At 46.8% G+C, this 19,257-nt stretch overlaps 1 protein-coding gene across 8 annotated transcripts in view; it reads left to right on the top strand.

The window, feature by feature from the left end:
• PHKA2 (phosphorylase kinase regulatory subunit alpha 2) overlaps positions 1-19,257 on the top strand; it is an 84,940-nt gene that overhangs the window by 34,310 nt on the left and 31,373 nt on the right. For 7 of the 8 annotated variants that reach the window (XR_011499624.1, XM_070502024.1, XM_070502029.1 and 4 more), the window contains 11 exons: positions 828-926; positions 2,914-3,060; positions 4,551-4,604; positions 5,204-5,326; positions 7,828-7,923; positions 11,201-11,308; positions 13,359-13,437; positions 16,157-16,291; positions 17,184-17,293; positions 18,465-18,609; positions 18,862-18,940. Coding sequence is in view for 7 of the 8 variants with exons in the window: in XM_070502024.1 (XP_070358125.1) it covers positions 828-926; positions 2,914-3,060; positions 4,551-4,604; positions 5,204-5,326; positions 7,828-7,923; positions 11,201-11,308; positions 13,359-13,437; positions 16,157-16,291; positions 17,184-17,293; positions 18,465-18,609; positions 18,862-18,940 (1,175 nt within the window). In the remaining variant the exon portion in view is untranslated. The remainder of the gene's footprint in view (positions 1-827; positions 927-2,913; positions 3,061-4,550; positions 4,605-5,203; positions 5,327-7,827; positions 7,924-11,200; positions 11,309-13,358; positions 13,438-16,156; positions 16,292-17,183; positions 17,294-18,464; positions 18,610-18,861; positions 18,941-19,257) is intronic. The other variant, XM_070502025.1, reaches the window with a different exon arrangement.

The raw sequence follows: 19,257 nt of genomic DNA, 5'->3' as shown, positions 1-19,257 counted from the left end.
GTCTTCTTTTCTGGGTCATAAAGAGGGCTGAGGAAGATGACCACTTTGTAGGGCAGGGCTCACAAGTTCAAAAGTCTACAGGGTCAGGTCAGGCAAGTAACATAAGGAAGTGAAGCTGACCAGATAGAAAGATATTGGGGAGTTATTGGGGACACTGGGAACTTTCTCTAAAGGTATTACAATTCAAAATCATTTAAAAAAAGTTCTTCAGGCCAAACAAAGCACACCTGTGGGGCAGATGGAGCCTGCCAGCCACTACTTTACATCTCTCCCCCTAGACATTTCGCAGGCCTCCCTCTTTCTCAAGACTGAAGTGTATTTTTGGACAAAGTAAAGACTCCAGAGCTAGAATTTTTAAAGCAACAATAAGTATGTTAAGGTCAACTGACAGAAACATACTTAATGCTAAAAGAATTAACTATCTAAAGTGCAAGATATACTAATATTAGAAGTTAACCTCTAAAATAGGTGAAAGAAAAGCTGCCCATGAATTTAATGCCCCTTCACACACACACCCACAGCATCATGAACTTATTAATATTTCATTTTTTGGTGGAATACTAATTTCATTTTGGGAAATGTTTTTCTATTTTCTTTTTCTTGTTCCTGCATTGAGCAGCAACATACAGGAAAGCTCTGATCCACTGAAAATAAGCATAGAACACGACCGTAGGACACTGTAGCTGGATTTTAAAAATGTGTTTCATCACCTTTGGGAAAACATGTATGCTTTCCCAAACATGTAACCTGCTTAATGAAAAAGAAGTACTAGATATGGGAATGTATGTTTACTAGAAAGAAAAAGTAATTCATACCTGTGCTTGTAGGCAGCTCTTGAGGCAATTGACGAACTGGACCTTTTTGGAGCTCATGGAGGACGCAAGTCAGTGATCCACGTCTTGCCCGATGACGTCGAACACTGCCAGGTAACAGCTGAAGCCTCTCTCGCTCCAGAGAGTAGGAAGGAGACTCATGGCACAGTTCAGATTCCTCACCTTGCTAGTTTGGGGGTCTCGGCTTCTTTGTGCTTCAGTTCCCTCATCCATAAAATGGGCATACTGGGACCTTCCCCTCCTGCTGCATAAGGTGGTCATAAGGATCAGAGTAAGTCAACTTAATTTGTCAGGGCACTTTGTCAGCCAGAAAGTATATGCAAACATAGACACAACAACAATGTTGAATATATGGAGTGGACAGTCAAGGCAACCTTGTATTGCTAGAGGCAGAATCTGTTTTATGTTTTTTGAGCACGTAGGTGGTTTTCTCTCGTGTTTATTTCATAATGCCCCCAAGTCAAATGACTAGCAAGCAGTAGTTCGCTTGGGGGCGGGCGGGATGGGCAGAATGAATAGTGGAGGAGAGATGAGATGGGAGAAATGGCAAATTGGTAGAACCTCCATGAATACAAGTCAGAGAAAGGAGTGATTTGATGCGCGTTAGGGGACTCCATTAAGCAGACAGTAGGTCACCAATTGCTGGTTAATCAGCAGACTTATTTAGTGAGGGCCCACTGTGAGCCAGGTGCTATGCTTGGGCTGTGGGAGTGAGATACATAAAAACTTGTAGGCAGAGAGCCTCTAGTGGGAGTGCATGTTTCCAGGCAGAGAGAGCCTAGGGAAGAGGGACTAGTTAAAGAACTGGGCTTGGGGGGTTAGTTGGCTATAGGAAATGAAGCTTTATTCTGAAGCTAAAGCGTTCCCCCCACTTTATCCCCCCTTCCAGCTCACTCCATTTTCCCCCGTTAAATAGTCCTTACTGGGGAATCTGCTATTTCTGGGGTATGGTTTAATAGAGTCAAGCTAGTGTGCATCTTAATAGTTGTGTAGTCTAGTGGAAATTGCCTGAGCTTTGTAGCCAGCTGGGCCTGGGTTAGAATCCCACTTCTGTTGCCTACTAGCTACATGCCCTTAGGCACGAGTCTCTGTGTCTCAGTCCTCGTATATGAATTGGACTTGGTGCCTGAATTCCTTCTTAATATGGAAGATTTAATAAGCTTATGTTTGCAGGGGTCTAGCCCCTTGTCTGTACATGTTAGATCCCAGTGTTAGCCCCTGTCTCTTCCCAAACTTTGCCTTATAATCTCAACTTCCTTCAGTTTACGGTGCCTAATCCAACCACCTTATAATTAGTCCATATTACAGTGCCTCTAAGAAACCCATTCTTTCTGGGACTGAACTAATTCTGTTGTTTACCATTTTTCCTGAGTGTTCACGCAGTCTTTCTGGATTTGACTGCTTCTTTTAAGTGGTTTCTGGGTCACCTAGTCCAACTTGTCACATTCCACACAAGCTAGACATTTCTCTGTGCTAGCCCCATATGTGTATCCTTCTCTGTCTCTATCTTCACAGCCAGGACACCCTAGCGTGCTGACACAGGTAGCCCTTAGTTCCTCCCCTGCATGTCCTAAAGGCCCAGCAAAGTCAACAGAAGGCATGGAAGGAAGGGAGAAAAGCAGTTCTTGGAGCTGGCCCTGTGGCCGAGTGGTTAAGTTCGTGTGCTCCGCTTTGGCAGCCCAGGGTTTCTCCAGTTCGGATCCTGGGCACGGACATGGCACCGCTCATCAAACCACTCTGAGGCAGCGTCCCACGTGCCACAACTAGAAGGACCAACAACTAAAATATACAACTAGGTACTGGGGGACTTTGGGGAGAAAGGAAAGAAAAAAAAGCAGTTCTCAGCAAGGACTCCAGGCAGTACCGTGCTCTCCTCGATCCTCTTCTCTCCTGCAAGAAACAGGAGTCATTGGCTGGGTAGGTGAGATGGCCCAGCAGGGGCCATGTTGGTAGGACAAAACTCTGCTCAAAGTTGGCAGACTCACTCACATGTTCCCTTGTGAAGATAAGGTCATGGTCTCTAGATACTGTATGTACCTATTAGTGCTTCCCAGGTTAAAGCCACCTCTTTGTTTTTCAGTCTATTCTGTTCTCCATGCTGCCAAGAGCATCGACTTCTAAAGAGATTGATGCTGGACTTCTTTCCATTATTTCTTTCCCGGCCTTTGCAGTGGAAGATGTGAACCTTGTGAATGTGACCAAAAATGAAATTATTTCCAAGCTCCAGGTAAGCATTGGTCACGCTGGCGCCCTCCTGCCGTGTGATAAGCGCCCCTTTTACACGATGACGTGGAGCGGCTCACCCAGGCCTTAGTTCTCCATGAGGTCAATGGCTTGGTTTCTCTAAGTGGACTCAGAGAGCGAGGCATCCAAAGCTGAGTCTACAGGTGAGAAAAGGAAGTGTCGTGTGCTCAGGTGCTTTGGTTCTCTTCCTAAGTGGCTGAGCTTGACCTCAGGCGAGCACCTCTGCACCCCAGTTCGTACCACCCCTGTACTTCTAAGGCAGAGCTTCTTAACCTGTTAGAGATCACAGACAGACTCCTTTGAGAATCTCTTGAAAGCTATAAACTCTCTGCCAGAAAAAAATGCACATGTCCCAATATCCTCAAACTTTACACGCAATTTCTGGGAACTTGGCAATCCCAAAGTTAAGTTGAGGTTAAACAAATCCCTGCTCTGAGGTGAAATGCAGGATCTGTGACACGTTACAGCAGACTGAGAATGTTAAATACGCCAGCCAACTGAAGTTATCGGTCAAATGATCAAAGAACGTAAGCTCCCTAAGCCGAATTCTGCATGTTGATGATCCTACTTAGAGTCAGTGAAAAATGCTTTTAGCCCTTGGAAACAAAGGAGTCGAAGGGTCTTCTATCATATCTCCAAAAGAAAGTGTCTCAGTCAGAGTTCAATGGAGAAAAAGGAACCTCTAGCTTGTCCAAGTTGGCAGGGAGTTAATGCAGGCAATGGAGTGTTTAAAGGGAGCAGGTTCTAGGCCAGGACTCCCAGAAGGCTATGGGGCTGGCCGCTGGGAGTCACTTGCCTCCACAGCCAAAGCTAGAGCAGCCCCCATGCCCTTAAGAAACTGGGGAAGGGACACCCAAAACTGTTATCCAGGGATTAGGGAGGCAGATTAAGAGAGCACTGCCACGGCCCTTCTTTCTTGACACCCAGGAAGCTGGAGAGGAACCCTGGAGCCGGCAGCAGGAAAACCAGCAGCCGGGGCCCTAAGCCACAGGAAGCGCCCTTTACCTCCCTGCCCTGCTCCTTGCAGGATGCAGGCTCCTTTGCATCCAGAGCCTAACTGTGAGGAGTCCGGAATGTCCTGTTGGCTTTCCAGGCTTTCAGCTAGAAGCAGTCCAGTCCAAGTATCTGTCTCAGTGGCTTCTCCAAGCAGTGAGGGTCCCTTTGCATCTTTGCATCGTACAGCAAATCAGAATGAAAGGATGGTCATTCACTGAACTCTCGGTCCTTCCTCTGGCAGCCCTGATACTCTCATGGAAAGTTTTGGCATTCCCTTCCAAGCACTGATCAAACCTGAATTTACTTTGCTTATTACTTAAAAATAATTTTTTGTACTGATACCAAAGAGCACTTGGGTCCACATTTCATCACTAAAAGATTCATGCGAAAGGGGGTGAGAGGCTGACCTGAATCAAAATAAAAAGGCAAAAAGATTCTTCTGTTTCATCAAATGCATTTTTTTCTTTATCTTCTTAGGGGCGTTATGGATGCTGTCGCTTCCTCCGGGATGGTTATAAAACTCCAAGAGAGGTTGTATTTAAATACTGTTTCTTATGATTCCACAACTGCTTCATATCTAAGTTGCCACTGTGGTGGTCTCCCTCTATTGATTATAAATGATGTGTTGGAATATTGAAAAGAGAAGTCTTAATTTTAGAGTCAGCAAGCCTGGAGTTAAGCAATAGCTAGTAAGATCATCAGGAAGACAGCAAGCTGGTGGTTTAAAACCAGCTTGTAGACAGGGACAAACAGTTCTGTGGCTCACACGTTGTTTTAAAAACCAACCCTGGCCTCTTCCTTGGGTTTCTTTGCCATAGTGACTGATACAATGATACCAATAAAACAGCTAGTCGCTGAGCACTGTGAGAGGCAATTTGCTATTTATTTGTAAGACATATAGGAAGCTTAATATAATAAACTACCAAGGAGTCTTGTGTACATTTCTGATTTAATTTTCTGAAATTTTACTGTGGAAAACGGCCAAGAATAGCATCTCCTCATAGCAGAATCCTTATCGTACCAACCTCAAAGCTGCATTGAATCAAAAGTGAGGGAAACCTAGTGGGGTACAATAGCGTTATGTATGTAATCTGACATCACCTTTCAGAAGGTTTACTGTTTGATTCCAGGACCCAAACCGATTGCATTATGACCCTGCTGAACTCAAGCTCTTTGAAAACATTGAATGTGAATGGCCTGTGTTCTGGACGTATTTCATAATAGATGGGGTCTTCAATGGTGATGCTGTTCAGGTGAGAAAATGCTGGGTGTTGTGTTGAGCATCAGCATTTTCATCCCACTGGTATGCTGATTATTGTTAGAACATAGGGTTATGCAAGAATTTAGGACACTGTTTCACTTATCTGTTGCCACTTGACAAACTTTCCCAAAACTTAGTAAATTGCAGGAACAACTATTTTATTTATTTGCCCGTGAGTCTGCAGTTTGGGCAGGGCTCAGCAAGGGCAGGTTGCCTCTGCTTCACCTGGTATCAGCTGGGGCGGTTCAGTGGGGCTGGAGGATCTACTTCAGAGAAGGCCTCGCTCACATGGCTGGCAGCTGGATGCTGGCCGTTGGCCGGGAGCTCAGGTGGCCTGTTGGCCTGCTCTGTAGTTCTCCACATGGCTAGCTTGGGCTTCTCACAGCATTGTAGTCTCTGGGCAGTTAGGCTTTTTACATGGTGGTCCTCTTGCCCCAAATGCAAAAGCAGAAGCTGCCAAGCTTTCTTGAAGCTTTGGCCTGGAATTGGCAGAGTGCCACTTCTGTTGCATTCTTTTGTTTAAAGAGCTGTCCCATATTCAAGGGGAGGGGACTCTACTAGGGCATGAGTACTAGGAGGCGGGGAGCATCTGGGACCACCAAACAGTTTCCCACAGACAGGTGGCAGTGTTGCCGTAGTTCTTTTCAGATCAGCCTGTGGTTTCGCTGTCTTTAGCTCTAGTGTAAGGGTACTCACAGCCACAGTCTATTTAATATAACAGCCTCCTAGCTGGTCTCCCAGCCTCCAGCCTTGCTCCCTCCTGTTTCCATTCTCTGCACCACCCTTGCCAGGGTGATCTTCTTAAAAGGCAAATTAGATTATGCTACTGCCTTGCTTAAAAGCATTGAATGGCTTCCTGATTGCTTTTGGGTGAAATACAAGCTCTTCATGTGTTTTTTAGGGCCGTAAGATCTGGCCCTCGTTTTCACCACTATAGCTCAATTTCTTACTCCTTACTTCCTTTTTTGAGTTCTTTGAGCCAAGCACACTGAAGTCCTTTCAGTCTTTTGAACTGGCCGTGCTATCTTTCCCCTCTTCTCAAATGCCAAGACATGCTTTTTAACCCCCACTGCCCCTCCCTCCTTCGCTTGATTCTTTCTAAGTGTCTCTTCTTTCAGAAAACCTTCTCTAACCCTGAAAGCTGGGTCTGGTACCCATTTTCTATGCCCATGGCTCTTATAACAGCGTGGCACCTATAACTGTATTTAATCTCCACTTACCTGTCCAAGGACCCTGGTAGAGGGGGTCTCTATCCAGTTCACCAATATATTCCCCATGTCTAGTGTACTTAGTAAGTGCTCAGTAACTATTTGTTAATGCAACAAATCTGTTCAAGACGGGTTTCTTTAGCATTTGCTGCCGTGCATTCTTGGGCAAGCAGAACAGAACTGTCCTTATGAAGCTTATATGAATGATTGACAAACTCAAATGCTTTGTCAGGTCTTTTAACCTTTTTGGATCACGTGTTCTGGGGTGGGATGAGTAATCTAAGATTTATTTTGGTTTTTGAAAGCTGCCTCTGCTCGGGAATGCCAAGGGGCTTCAGAAGTGGCAGTAAGCTTGAAATGTTAGTGTTCCTCCATTGTTGCTTCTTACTCTTGTGCTTTAGTGATTATCTTGGGTCTTATGTTTCCTGTCTTAATATCCCAGAACTGAAAGATCTCAAAAGGATTGAGTTAAAAAAAAAAAAAAAAAACTAACACAAGAAGGACTCTGCTTAGTACCGTATTTTCTAGGTCTCTCAGAATTTGCTACTCTTACGCCTACACTGTCTTTCCCACTTGCTGTCAGATGACATTTAAAAAATGATGCACATGCTTTGCTGTCCATAACTTTTAAAAGAAAAGAAACGGAGATCTGGAAGGCATTTGACTGGGCTCTCCAAAGATAAAATGTATTAAATAGCTGGCTGGTTGGTTAAGGGTTTTTTTCCCCTTTCTTCTTTTCCCTTTTGATATGTAGGTTTTTATCATTGCCTTTTTAATTTAATGGAAATGTTTACATCAAGAGCTTTTATTATATTGAGTAGTGCATCCTAAGAGTCGGGGTACATGGATCATAGTACAAACACTTCCTTTTCTTCACGTCAAATTCATTCAGCAAATATTTCTTCAGCAATAAATGTTTGAATGAGGGCCTTTTAGGTGAAAAACTACCCATAGGTGGAAATGGGATGCACTACTTAAGATCTGGCCTCCGCTCCAAGAAGATTGTAGTCTAGCTAATAAGACAAAATTTAAATATGTGAGAAGTTAAGAGTGAAATATTTAAATCATGAGTTAAAGACAACTGGAAAGACCAATTGCATTTAGCTCCTCCTAACATTTGCTGTCAGCAGGACTCCCAGTTCCTCCTACACGCCTTGAGCTTTTCTTGGCCCTGTGTCCTGTTTCTAATCTGTTTATTGCCAAGAGAGCTGTTTTGCTATGCTGCACTGTCGTTACAGCACTAATGATCCCTCTTTCGTGCCACGGGGGATGGGCTATTTTCCAGGTCCAAGAATACCGGGAGGCCCTGGAGGGAATATTAATCAGAGGCAAGAACGGGATCCACCTGGTGCCAGAACTCTACGCCATCCCGCCTAACAAGGTAACCAGGCGCTGCTTAGCTGGAGCGAAGTGAGTTGGCGCTTGGCCTTTTGGTATTTTTCATCCCCCTTTCAGACCTAACACTTTTTCTCCAGGAGAAGTGGTTTCTAAAGCCTTCAGTAGTGTTCCTGTCTATCACAGGAGTTACGGCTTCAGAGCCATTCTTGACCAGGGCTGCCCAAGAGAGGCATCGGTTGAGGACCTTCAGAGGATACCTCTCCCCCTGCCGGGCCCAAGGCCGAACAAGCCCTAAAAAGCACAAAACACTGTTGGGCACCAAGTTCTCACACATTTCCATGGAAGAAGAAACCAGACACACTCCCCCTGGGGAAGGGGAAGAGCTGTATCGGGATAGTTGAGAATCTCCTCCTTTGAGTCAAGCAGTTCCTGAGCTGGAGCCTGAGCAGTCAGTTAGAAGCCATTCTATATCAGGGAGGGAGAAACCGGTCAGTTCTGAGAGGATGCCCAAAGAGAGTTTTCTTCTATCCAGTTTCCTAAGTTGGATCATGATGGACCTATATATCGTGGTGGGAAGATTTCCCTGTACATTTCTCATGTTTAGAAGAAAAACATTCTCGATTCAAGTCTGTTTGTCCTTTGGATGTTCCTGTTGCTTCAAAGCTTCATCGTTGCATGTGCTGGAGGAACAGACTTCAGAGAGCAGCATCTTGCCCCAGTTGACAGGGCTTCAGGAGATCGTAACCCAGCAGAAGCTGTCATGCAGCAGCCTGGGTTTAGGGGTTCTGTGGTTGAATCAGGCCCACACGCACATGGTCAGGGGACTGGCAGGGCCCTTCGAAATTATCTGCCTCAGCTCAGAGAGGCTGTGGAACCTGTCAGAGCTCAGACAGCACTGGGCTTCGCCTGGTACTAGGCCCCAGGTTCAGGGCCTCCCCACAACCCCACACTTCCTCCTAATGGGTGATACATTTCCAGGTGATGGAAAGTCCCTCACTGTACGATCAGGCCATGGAGCCTACAGGGCTGTTTTCTCTCTAAGTAGCAGAGACCTAGATTTCCTGCAAATGTATTCATTTGACTATGCGTGATATGCATATGTTATTGGGGGAGGGGTTGTTGGTGGGGGTTGGCTAGTTACTTTCCAGCAACTACGTGTTCAAGTTGCCCCTTTTCTGGTACTGAGGCATTTGGCAAAACAAAATTAGTAATGGGAGGTAACGTGGAACGTGGAAGCAGAGCAAGGGAAAATATGTGATTTCAGGGGTATTTTACCAATTTTATAGTAGAGAATAACCATCCATCTGTGTTCTACTAAAAGGCACATTTTTCTGACTCTAGTAAATGCTAGGTGTTATAAGCTATACTTTTCTTTCTGATGAATAGTGCTGGCAAGCATCGTGAGAAGTTACTCTGTATATTTCTTCTAAACTCCACACTGACCTTTGGGTTTCTGCTGGTCATTACAACATCCTCCTTTATCTAGCATGTTTACACATCAGCTATGCACCAATTTGAGGCACTATTTTATGTTGACCACAGTTTGTGTTGGCTGCTTCCAGGTAACAGCTGGGAGGTTTCACCCATGACCTCAGTAACATGTAGAGACCACTGGGATGTAGAGACGGCTATAGAAGGCCACCCAGACCCAAATGGCGCCTTTGTACAAATTAGAAAAAGGGCCTCATCCTTGGAGTAGCTGCAGACCCGGGCCTAGGTGGCATCCAGCCTGGATTTCAGCCTCACTCACTTCCTCAGCTAGACATGTTGTACGAGGCACCACCACCCACGGGGCCCTCCACTGGATAGCTTGAGACTAATGCAAGTGTGCCCCGTAAATGTGTCTCTAGCGGCTGCTCCGGGCCAGGCTCCAGGCTGGGTACTGGGGCCCAAAGATGGTTTCACCAGCTCTGCCTCTGTGGGTTTGCAGGCCTAGTGGAAGTTGGAGGAGCTAGTCTGTGGCATGGAGGGCAGAAACAGGAGTGGCAGCGGGAAAGGCCTGGTGCATCAGAGGAACTGCAAGCAGATCGGAAGGACTGACGTGGAGAGGGAGAGACGGATGCCTCCACAGGGAGGCAGGAGCCAGCCCATGGGTCGGGGAGGGCAGAGCCAGGCTGTCTTTTGATCCAGACACCTTGTCTGCCTTGACTGTCTCTCATTCCAGATCTTTGTGGTCTTTCTAAACACGTTACTTACCTTTCAAATAGCTTTAACGTACAATCTGATTGTAAATGTCATCTTGCACACTGCAAAACCTCCAGGATTCTGTAGAAAGAAGAAAATAACTTATCTCTAATCTTCCTACTCAAAGATAACCACTAGGACATTTTGGAACATCTCCTTCCACACTATTATCCTATTTGATTATTGGTGATGCTCAATTCTGTTCAGTTTATGAGCTTAAGGCTTTCTTAATGTTTACTGCTACAGCCAATTTAAAAATTTTTACTAAATATATTAATAACATCACTGATTAATCCACGAGCAGAGAATGACTCCCCTCGTGGTGTGATTTTCCCCTTTGCAGAAAGATAAGTCATATTTCCTTCGATTGGCTTACATTTTCTGGAGGAAAAAAGTGGTCACTAACACTACCTGCAGCCAATGTTGTAATGACGAAAATACCCAAAGGTCAGCATGGAGTTGACAACAGAGAAAGTTGCAGAGTGACTTTTACAACATGGAGCCAGCACTGTCCATCAGAAAGAGAACTGTAGCTTATTTTAATGAGTCAGAAGCCCCCACTGGATTCAACTTTTTGAGTCCCTGATGGGAAATTAGTGATCTGTTAGTACAATTGTTTTTCCTCAATAAACAAACAGTGCCACCTTCTGGGATTTTCTTGCATAGGCACACAGAGTTTATGGACCCCTGGGGATAGCATGATAGAGGACGCCTGACTTAGCCTCCAGCGATGCACTGCCATGGCTGTGGGCTGATGTTTTAGACCCTTGCACCCATAATACACCCAGATGTACGCAGGAGCTGTGAAACTTCTTATTGCCCGGAGCTGTGCTCAAAGAAGGCAGGCCAGGCTTCCAATGCCTATCTCTCTGTCTTTTACCACCAGTATGCTTGTAGGAAGAGCACTGGCCTATAACCAGGCCTAGATTGGAGTTCCACCTCGGCTGCTTGTAGCTGGGTGGCCCCCTGTGCAAGGCTCTTAGCCTCCTCAGCCTCCCATCCCAGCTCTCACATACAGTTGGTCTGGAGGATCAAATGAATGGCAATTTATACATCCTCAGTGTGCTCCCCAGTGTACGGTGACCTTGGCCTTTTTATCCTCTGACATTCTGACTGGGTTTTTCTCTCTTTGCCAGGTAGATGAAGAGTATAAGAACCCTCACACGGTGGACAGAGTTCCTCAGGGGAAGCTGCCCCATCTGTGGGGTCAGTCCTTGTACATCCTTAGCTCACTGTTGGCAGAGGTAGGGGACTTGGGGTCTTCACACACTGGAAACCGTCTGATTTAAGGTGCAGGGGACCCCGGAAGAGCACAGGGGCTCTCTGTGGCTGTGATGTCTTTGGCATCTTCATGGCTTTAAAGTCCGATGGACTGGGTTGTCTCTCAGGCTTGATGGCTGGGCTTACGTGTCCATATTTATAGTAAACCACTTCGGAGTCGACTGCATGCCAAGGACTGTCTATCTCCTCCCCCTCTGCCTCCGCCCCCCAGCGTTCCTGGTCTGTGGCTAGAACCTGGTTGAACTGATGGTCAGCAGGAGGCCAGAAGCTTCTCAGCCAGGATCAGCATGTGTGTGAAAGATACAGGCTTTGGGAAACCATAGGTCTGCTTCCAGTCGCCCTGGTGCAGTCCTAGGCACAGGAAGCAGAAGGACTCTACAGTGCTCTCTTTATGAGGGGGCAGCGGGCTGGTTTTTCTGTTGTGAATTTTGTGTCAGGTATTCCCTCAGCCCACAACACCCCCACACAGAAGATCTACTGCCTCTGACTCATTTCTTCTTGTTAAGCATTTTCTTGACCCCAAGCTTAAGTTTTTAAAATGCAAATGCTTTTGTGCCAACTAAAAATGAATTCCGCTCCTCAGTCCTAAGTGTGGGTGACTTTATCAGATGCGTCCATCTTTCCTGAGAGGCTCCTGCCCAGCTGAGCCCCCCGGGCCCCTGCGGAGGGGTGTGGGGGAAAGAACCCAGGACCTCTGAGTTGGGGTGTGGGGCTGGCCCAGTCCAGTGTGTTCTGCCAGACTCTAGAAATGGGGGAGGGAGCAGTGGGTCAGATACCACTGGGGTTCCTAGCATGTAAAAGAAGACCAAGAATAAAGTTATCACAGTGGAAGTGGCCCTTAGGAGCTAGGGGTGCTGAGGTGGAGCAGTTGTTCCATGGGCATGATCGTCTCCCCAATTTCATGGTCGTGTCCTCGGGGGTAGGAACTGTGTCTTAATCTTTTGCCTTTAGTAGTAGGGAAAACGCGTCTATCTCCTTTGGAAAGCCAGCCCTGCCTCTGACTAACTCTGTGACCTCAGGCAGCTCTCTTAACTTCTCTGGGCCTCACTTAAAGTGAAGAGATTGGGCTTGATCATCTCTGTGATACCTTCCAGCTCTGATTTCTGTAGCAGTGGGATGGGAAACAACTCTGCCCGTGTTTCTTCCTCTTCAATGTAAAGGCCTTCATCTTGGCCCAGCATTAGGTCCAGTTCCTCCTCAGAACTCCCAGAACGCCTTGATCCCCTCGTAGGGCTCTGATCATTTATAGACAGTGTGCGGAGCTCCACATTCAAAGAGCACTCTGCAGGCAGGAGGGAGCTTTGTGTCTCAAGACGGTCAGCCCTGGGCCAAGTCCCTGCTCTTCCACTTACCGTAAGCATGTTACCTTGGTTTCCCCGCCTGTAAAATGGTAATAATGGTAGTGCCTACCTGTTAGGAGGCCTGAATGTGACAGTGCTCGTACAGGGGCTCAGCACAGTACCCAGCGCAGAGTAAGGGCTCAGGAAGTGTTAGTTACCATTGTTCTTTTCACTCATACAAGATGGTAGTGGACTTGACCAGCCCTGGAGAGCCACGTTCCGAAAACATGATACATTTTTCAGTGGCTATCTAAATGGTATACTATGTTTCAGAGAAAATAAGCAATTGACTTGAAAAATATAAAGGAATTGGGGCTGGCCCCATGGCCGAGTGGTTAAGTTCGCGCAATCCGCTGCAGGCAGCCCAGTGTTTCGTTGGTTCGAATTCTGGGCATGGACACAGCACTGCTCATCAGACCATGCTGAGGCAGCGTCCCACATGCCACAACTAGAAGGACCCGCAGTGAAGAATATACAACTATGCACCGAGGGGCTTTGGGGAGAAAAAGGAAAAAATAAAATCTTTAAAAAAAGAAAAAAAAAAAAAAGAAAAATATAAAGGAGTAAAATACTGAAAATTTTGAGCCCCCAAATATTTCACTTTCAAACTTAGGTTTAAGGTGAAATTTTAGTTAATCAGTATTTCCTAATGTTGATGCTCCTCTTTTCCTAGGGATTCCTTGCCACTGGTGAAATTGATCCCTTAAATAGAAGATTTTCCACTTCTGTCAAACCTGATGTCGTAGTACAAGGTTTGCAAGCGTGTTTACTATTCGTATTTAACTTTGTAAAACCAATGTTATTTTTAATGCAAATTGTTCCCTATTTAGTTTGTTTAAAAGTGTATATGTATGTATGCTTTGGCCTATATCAGTTCTGTGAAATCCCTTCTATGACTCAGTACCTCCCAAAGGCAACAATATCTTTCCCAACCACAAAGTTACTTTCTACAAAGCATTTGTTTTCTTAAATCTAAATCTTGATTGCCACTGGGGCACAAATGATTCATTAAGCCTCATTTTTCCTAACTGCCAGTCTCTAGAAAGGAGAACATGACTCTGGGGAAAACTCAGAACCCAAGTGAGGTTCACTCGTTCCTCCCTTTGAGGTCTGACTTCTTTCCAGAGCGGCAGGCCCCTGTTTTCCCCTGCCTCCGCCTGCCTCCCTTCTTCTCTGGCCAGCAGCTCTTCCAGAGAGCTGGAAGGCCAGCCTGGGCTGTGGCGGTGGTGGCACTGTCTCTACCTCCCTACATGACGTCACCTCTGTGCCTTGGGGTCCTCATGACCGGCACCCCTCACAGTGTGGTCTTGAGGTAGACTGAGGTTGCCACAGGGAAAGCCCTCAGTGCAGGGCCCGGCCTGGTAGGCACCCAGCTCACCCTCTCCCTAATTTCCCTCCTAGGGAAGACTCCCAAGGAGCTCCTGTGCCTCATAGAGCACCTCCTGTACCAGCTACTCTCATAGCACATTGTGTATAAACCTTCTTTCCTCTAGATTAACACTGTATGTCTCTTAAGCACAAGGCCCATGTCATTCTTACAGCTTCTATGTTGATTGACACACACCCACTCAGTACATTGGAAACAGTTATTGAACAAAGGAAAGGCAGTTCTCTTTGTGGCCACAGACTCATTTCACTGCGCCTGCCTGTGATGCAGCAAGAGGCCCTGCAGGTCATCGCCCAGTTGGTACGGTGCACCAAGCCCTCCGCAGGACACACCCGACCATCACAACATTCTGGTCAGGTCGAAGTTGTGACGGTTATGATTATCATCCCCATCTTACACGAGGCTTAAAGGTTAATGGACTCAAGGACCCACAGCCGACAGTTCTGAGTGCAGGCACGCAGATCCAGCCTGACTTCACAGCCTACGCACTTGTCCAGAGCGTGTGCTGCCAGGTGTCCCGGAAAACCACAAGGCTGCTTTGCCACCTGCAGCCTGGGACATTGAGTGGGCCTGAGCAGCACTTTTTTTTCATGTAATACACTAGAACAGAGTAGAAAATATCCGAGGGTCTGGCCTGGAGGAAGGGCCAGTGCGGTTTCAGAAACTTCTTCACGTACGGCTGTGTCAGATCAGGAGGCTCACCGGGCTCACAGGTCTGGGTTGCACCACTGCTCTAAAAGAGTCGCTTCTCCAGAGAGTGACCGCTGTGTGACTCTGATACGTGCAGCTCCCTGCACAGCATTGGAAGCTTCAGAAGAGACAGATGTGAAGGGAAGCCACCCCCCAGGCCTGCATGGCTGATGCTCCCATTTGCTGAGGGCCTGGGATTAGCTTCCATCCCCAGTTCAGCTACAGCTGCCCAGGTGAGCATGTAAGGCTCCCCCTCAGGGCCTTGTTGTGAAGCTCGGAAGAGATCATGGATTTTAAAATACTTTGAAAAAGCATCATATGCTACGTAAATTTAAAGAGGTGACATTCAGGTCTCAATGGCATCTATATGTGTTGTATGTTCAGGTGCTGCCGGCCTGTGGGTACAATGGTGGGGTTCAGGGCGCTACCTTAACAGTAACTGAGTTCTTCCTCTGGCCTGAGCACCGCCCTGAGCCCCTCCAGTTCCCAGCAGGCTCTGCTGCAGCTGGACACAGCACCAGTCACTCTCTGGCCAGAACTCCCCTTCTCCAGTCCCCTCCCCGGGGCTCCTTTCCTTTGCCAAAGCACTGTCCACTCTCTTAGAAGCCAGCAGTACAGCAGGTACAGCAGGTGCAGGGGTCTGAGCCTCCCTTTGAGTCCCCGCGCCCTGGGCACTCTGAGCTCCCTGCCTGCTGTGGAGCCAGCTGCTCAGCCTCACCCACCGGAGACGGGGCCCAGGCTGGCCCATTGCGGGTGCAGGGCTTAGCTCTGGGGTGGCTCTTCCCTACCAGCAGGGCCCTGTGCTATGCTTCCGGGTAGGCCAGGCTGCCCCACTACCACCAACAACCTACTAGCAGGCCCACTTTCCCTTGTCTCAGGAGGGGGGAACCTCCCCCGCCTCCCCATCGGTCAGAGTATCCCTGCTAGCGCATGCCAGCATATTGCTCTTCTTTTCTGTCCTTTGAGAGCAGGGGCACAGGCTTCTCCTGGCATCCCCCATGCAGAGCTGTATCCGCTCCTGACTCCGTGTGGAAAGAACACAAAGCAGGTTTAGAATAAATGCAGACCCAGAGAGAAGCAAGACATCATTTGAGATGGGGTAACTTGGCTTGGGACCTATTGAAGACCATTTCTAGAAGTCTCTTATTGGACTATCTTGCACTTTGAGCACACTTGATAAATATGCATTGTAGTGTTGAGGGGAGGGGAGGCCAGAGAGAACCGGGAATAGCGGCAGGATGAGTGCTGTTGCTTTCAAAGCCACCCAGTGTGTGGAGAGCGTGCTAATGTGTATATCACAGGCCAAAGAAGAGATCAGTCAATAATGATGCACATCCATGTTAGGAGACAAGGGCCACAATCTAATGCAGATTCTGCGTTCTTCTCGTTCCCAGTTACTGTTCTGGCAGAGAACAACCACATTAAGGAGTTGTTGAGGAATCATGGGGTAAACGTCCAGACTATTGCTGACGTTCGTCCAATCCGAGTCCAGCCAGGGCGGATTCTTAGTCACATATACGCCAAGCTCGGTGGGTTTGGGGAAATAGCAGGGTGTTTTGGTGCGGGGGCATCTTGGTTCTAGATTTTGGGTCTGGGGGAGACTGTAATATGTGTAAATTCTACAGAATTGGGCAAAGCACTACAGCAGGTGGTTCGACTGCTTCAACATGAAGGGGGATGGCTGAACAAGCACGTTCTTCTCATGCCCGAACGTTCAGTAGATGTCGCCACAGGTTGGCTGTGCGATTTGCCAGATCTGTTGTAAAATAAGGAGCCACCTGGGCCAGCCTCGGTGGCCTAGTGGTTAAGTTCACCATGCTCCACTTTAGCGGCCCAGTTTCAGTTCCCAGGCGCGGACATACACCACTGTCTATCAGTGGCCATGCTGTGGTGGCAGCTCACAAAAAGAGGCAGATTGGCAACAGGTGTTAGCTCAGGGCAAATCTTCCTCAGCAGATAAATAAATAAATAAAATAAGGAGCCACCTTTGAAAATTCACAATTGGAACAGTCATTTGTGTGTTGATAATGTGTCTAACTTTTATGTGTAGTTTCAGAAAATGCTCATTTACCCATTAAAATGGGAGAGGGTTCTCATTATTTTTTCTAAAATCTGACTTTGTTTAGTATTATGGTTCAATACTAAATAAATTAAAAGTAAACATTAATAAAGTCCTTTTAATAGTTCTAGTCCATATAGATGTTGAACCGGGTGCTATTCACATACATGCCTGAAAAGAAGGGGGGAGGATTGTTTGTCATTCATCCTTATCCTATTGTAAAGAAGGATGATGGTATTAGAAAAACGAAACCCCAAAGTGGGTTGTTTAACATAAAGATAAGCCCACTCTTAGCTGAAGTCACTTGGATTAGATGTTACTGTATTTGTTCTAACTCCAATTTCTCTTTATTTTTCAAATAGGACGGAATAAGAATATGAAATTGAGTGGGCGCCCATATCGGCACATTGGCGTCCTTGGAACATCTAAACTATACGTGATTAGGAACCAAATCTTTACTTTCACACCCCAGGTGAGAAGAGCAGGCCAGTAGTAAACCCACAAGCATCCGTTCATTAAGCTCTCTTTTCTGTCTGGTGAGCTACTTTGAATGTGGCAGAATGTGCATGCATGTGTTCAAATAGAGACATATGACACCTGGTACTTAGTAAAATTCTTTACTCATAGTAGGTGCTCAGTAAATGTGGCTTCAGTCGAATTGAGTGTGCCGTCACTTCCAGTCATGAGTCATGGTGAAATTCACACTGCTTTACAAATTTGCTGGTGACATGTCACTTGACTCACAGCCCTTGTGCACCTAATCACAGTAGTCTCTCACTCTTGCTTAGGTTGACATCAGACCCTCTCTCTAACACACAGCAAGTCTGATTTTCAGGCCCCAGCCCTCTTGATGGGATCCTGAATATACTGATTATGAAACTTTTCTTCAGAGTTTTTGTTTCCAAAGGAAACTAGTCCTGTGAAACCCAAACCAAAAGTTTTTCATCCCATTCGGGCAGCAGCAGACCAACTGTGGGATCTCTTTGTCAACGTGTGGCACAGGCCCCCCCACACACACCTGCCTGGGCACACGGTCAGCTGTGGGGTCATGGGTCAGTAGCCCCAACTTCCTCTTTTTCAGCCTAGCCATTGCTGCTTGCTTAAATCTTGGGAGTTATTTCCCTTCGTAACAAATTTCAGACCAGAGCTGAGCATGGACTAGTCCAGAGGCCAGGAGAACCATTTGATTTTCATTGACGTCAGGCAACAGTGCCTTTAGTTCATGTTGGCCAGGCCATCAATCAGGTAAACACAGTCTCCACCTCTCACCTGCTCTCAGTGCCCTCACTTGGAGAGCATCTCCGAGCCAGCAGCTCTGAAAGGAGTGGGAATGAGGGAGTTATTGATTTCCTTTCAGAGGCAGCGCTGTTGGGCCAGGTGCTTAAATCCCCATCTGAGGAACTGTAAATAGATCTAGCTGTGCACCTTTCTCTTCCCCACTAATGTAGCCACGACTCCTGGGCAGGCGACAGATCAGTTTGTCTGATCATGAGGAAAGCCCCAGGATGGGGTGGATTGCAGCCAGGATTGAGCCTCTTCTCTGGAAACAGAACACAAGGATTGGTGCTGCCGTGAATGACAGCTGGGGTTGTGTCGAGGGAAATGAAGGGACAGCCTTTTATCTGGTCTGTTCTGACTTGCAGTTCACTGACCAGCATCACTTCTACCTGGCCCTGGACAACGAGATGATCGTGGAGATGCTGAGGATCGAGCTGGCCTACCTGTGCACTTGCTGGCGGATGACGGGCAGACCCACGCTCACCTTCCCTATCGCCCACACCATGCTCAGTAATTCCGTGGGCTTGATCTGCCTGATTCATGTCCCGCTGTTGGTTTGCGCCCTTTTCAAAGTGTTTAAAATGAGTCCCGTGGACAGAGCTAAGTACTGGAGCCGGTTCTTAGCAGTTCGGTTTCTTAGCTTGGGACTCTTCTATGCTCTGCATATTTTAATTGGATTGTTTGATGAAAACATTGCAGTGCATGCCCCCCAAAAAAGCATTACCAGATTAAGTAAACTAATTTGTCTTTTTTTTCCCTTAGCAAATGACGGGTCAGATATTCACCCTGCAGTTCTTTCTACAATTAGAAAACTAGAGGATGGATATTTTGGAGGAGCTAGGTAATTTGTGATTTTTTTAAAAAATAAAAGTAACATTGACCTTTCTTACTTTTGCCGCCCTTCTCACATTTTTCATATCAACTGCTGAACATAGAAGCATGGCACTTTAGAGTAAAAGAGGAAGTTAAAGTTTATCTAATCCAGTCCCCGTGTGAAACTGCAATCAGCTCTACAGCAGCATTCTCTTGCATGTTGCTGAAGTTTTTACAGGTGCCAGGAGGCCTGGGGCATAGGGAGAGAAACATCAAGTCTCTCTGACCTGGCATCCATGGATGCATGTGTGGAATGCTGTGTCTGCTTCTAGTAAAAGGTGTGGA

This window comes from Equus asinus, chromosome X (assembly GCF_041296235.1).
Source record: "Equus asinus isolate D_3611 breed Donkey chromosome X, EquAss-T2T_v2, whole genome shotgun sequence".
In the NCBI taxonomy this organism is placed as follows: domain Eukaryota; kingdom Metazoa; phylum Chordata; class Mammalia; order Perissodactyla; family Equidae; genus Equus; species Equus asinus.
Note: the sequence above shows the minus strand (reverse complement) of the source record. Positions and strands in the feature narration are given on the sequence as shown.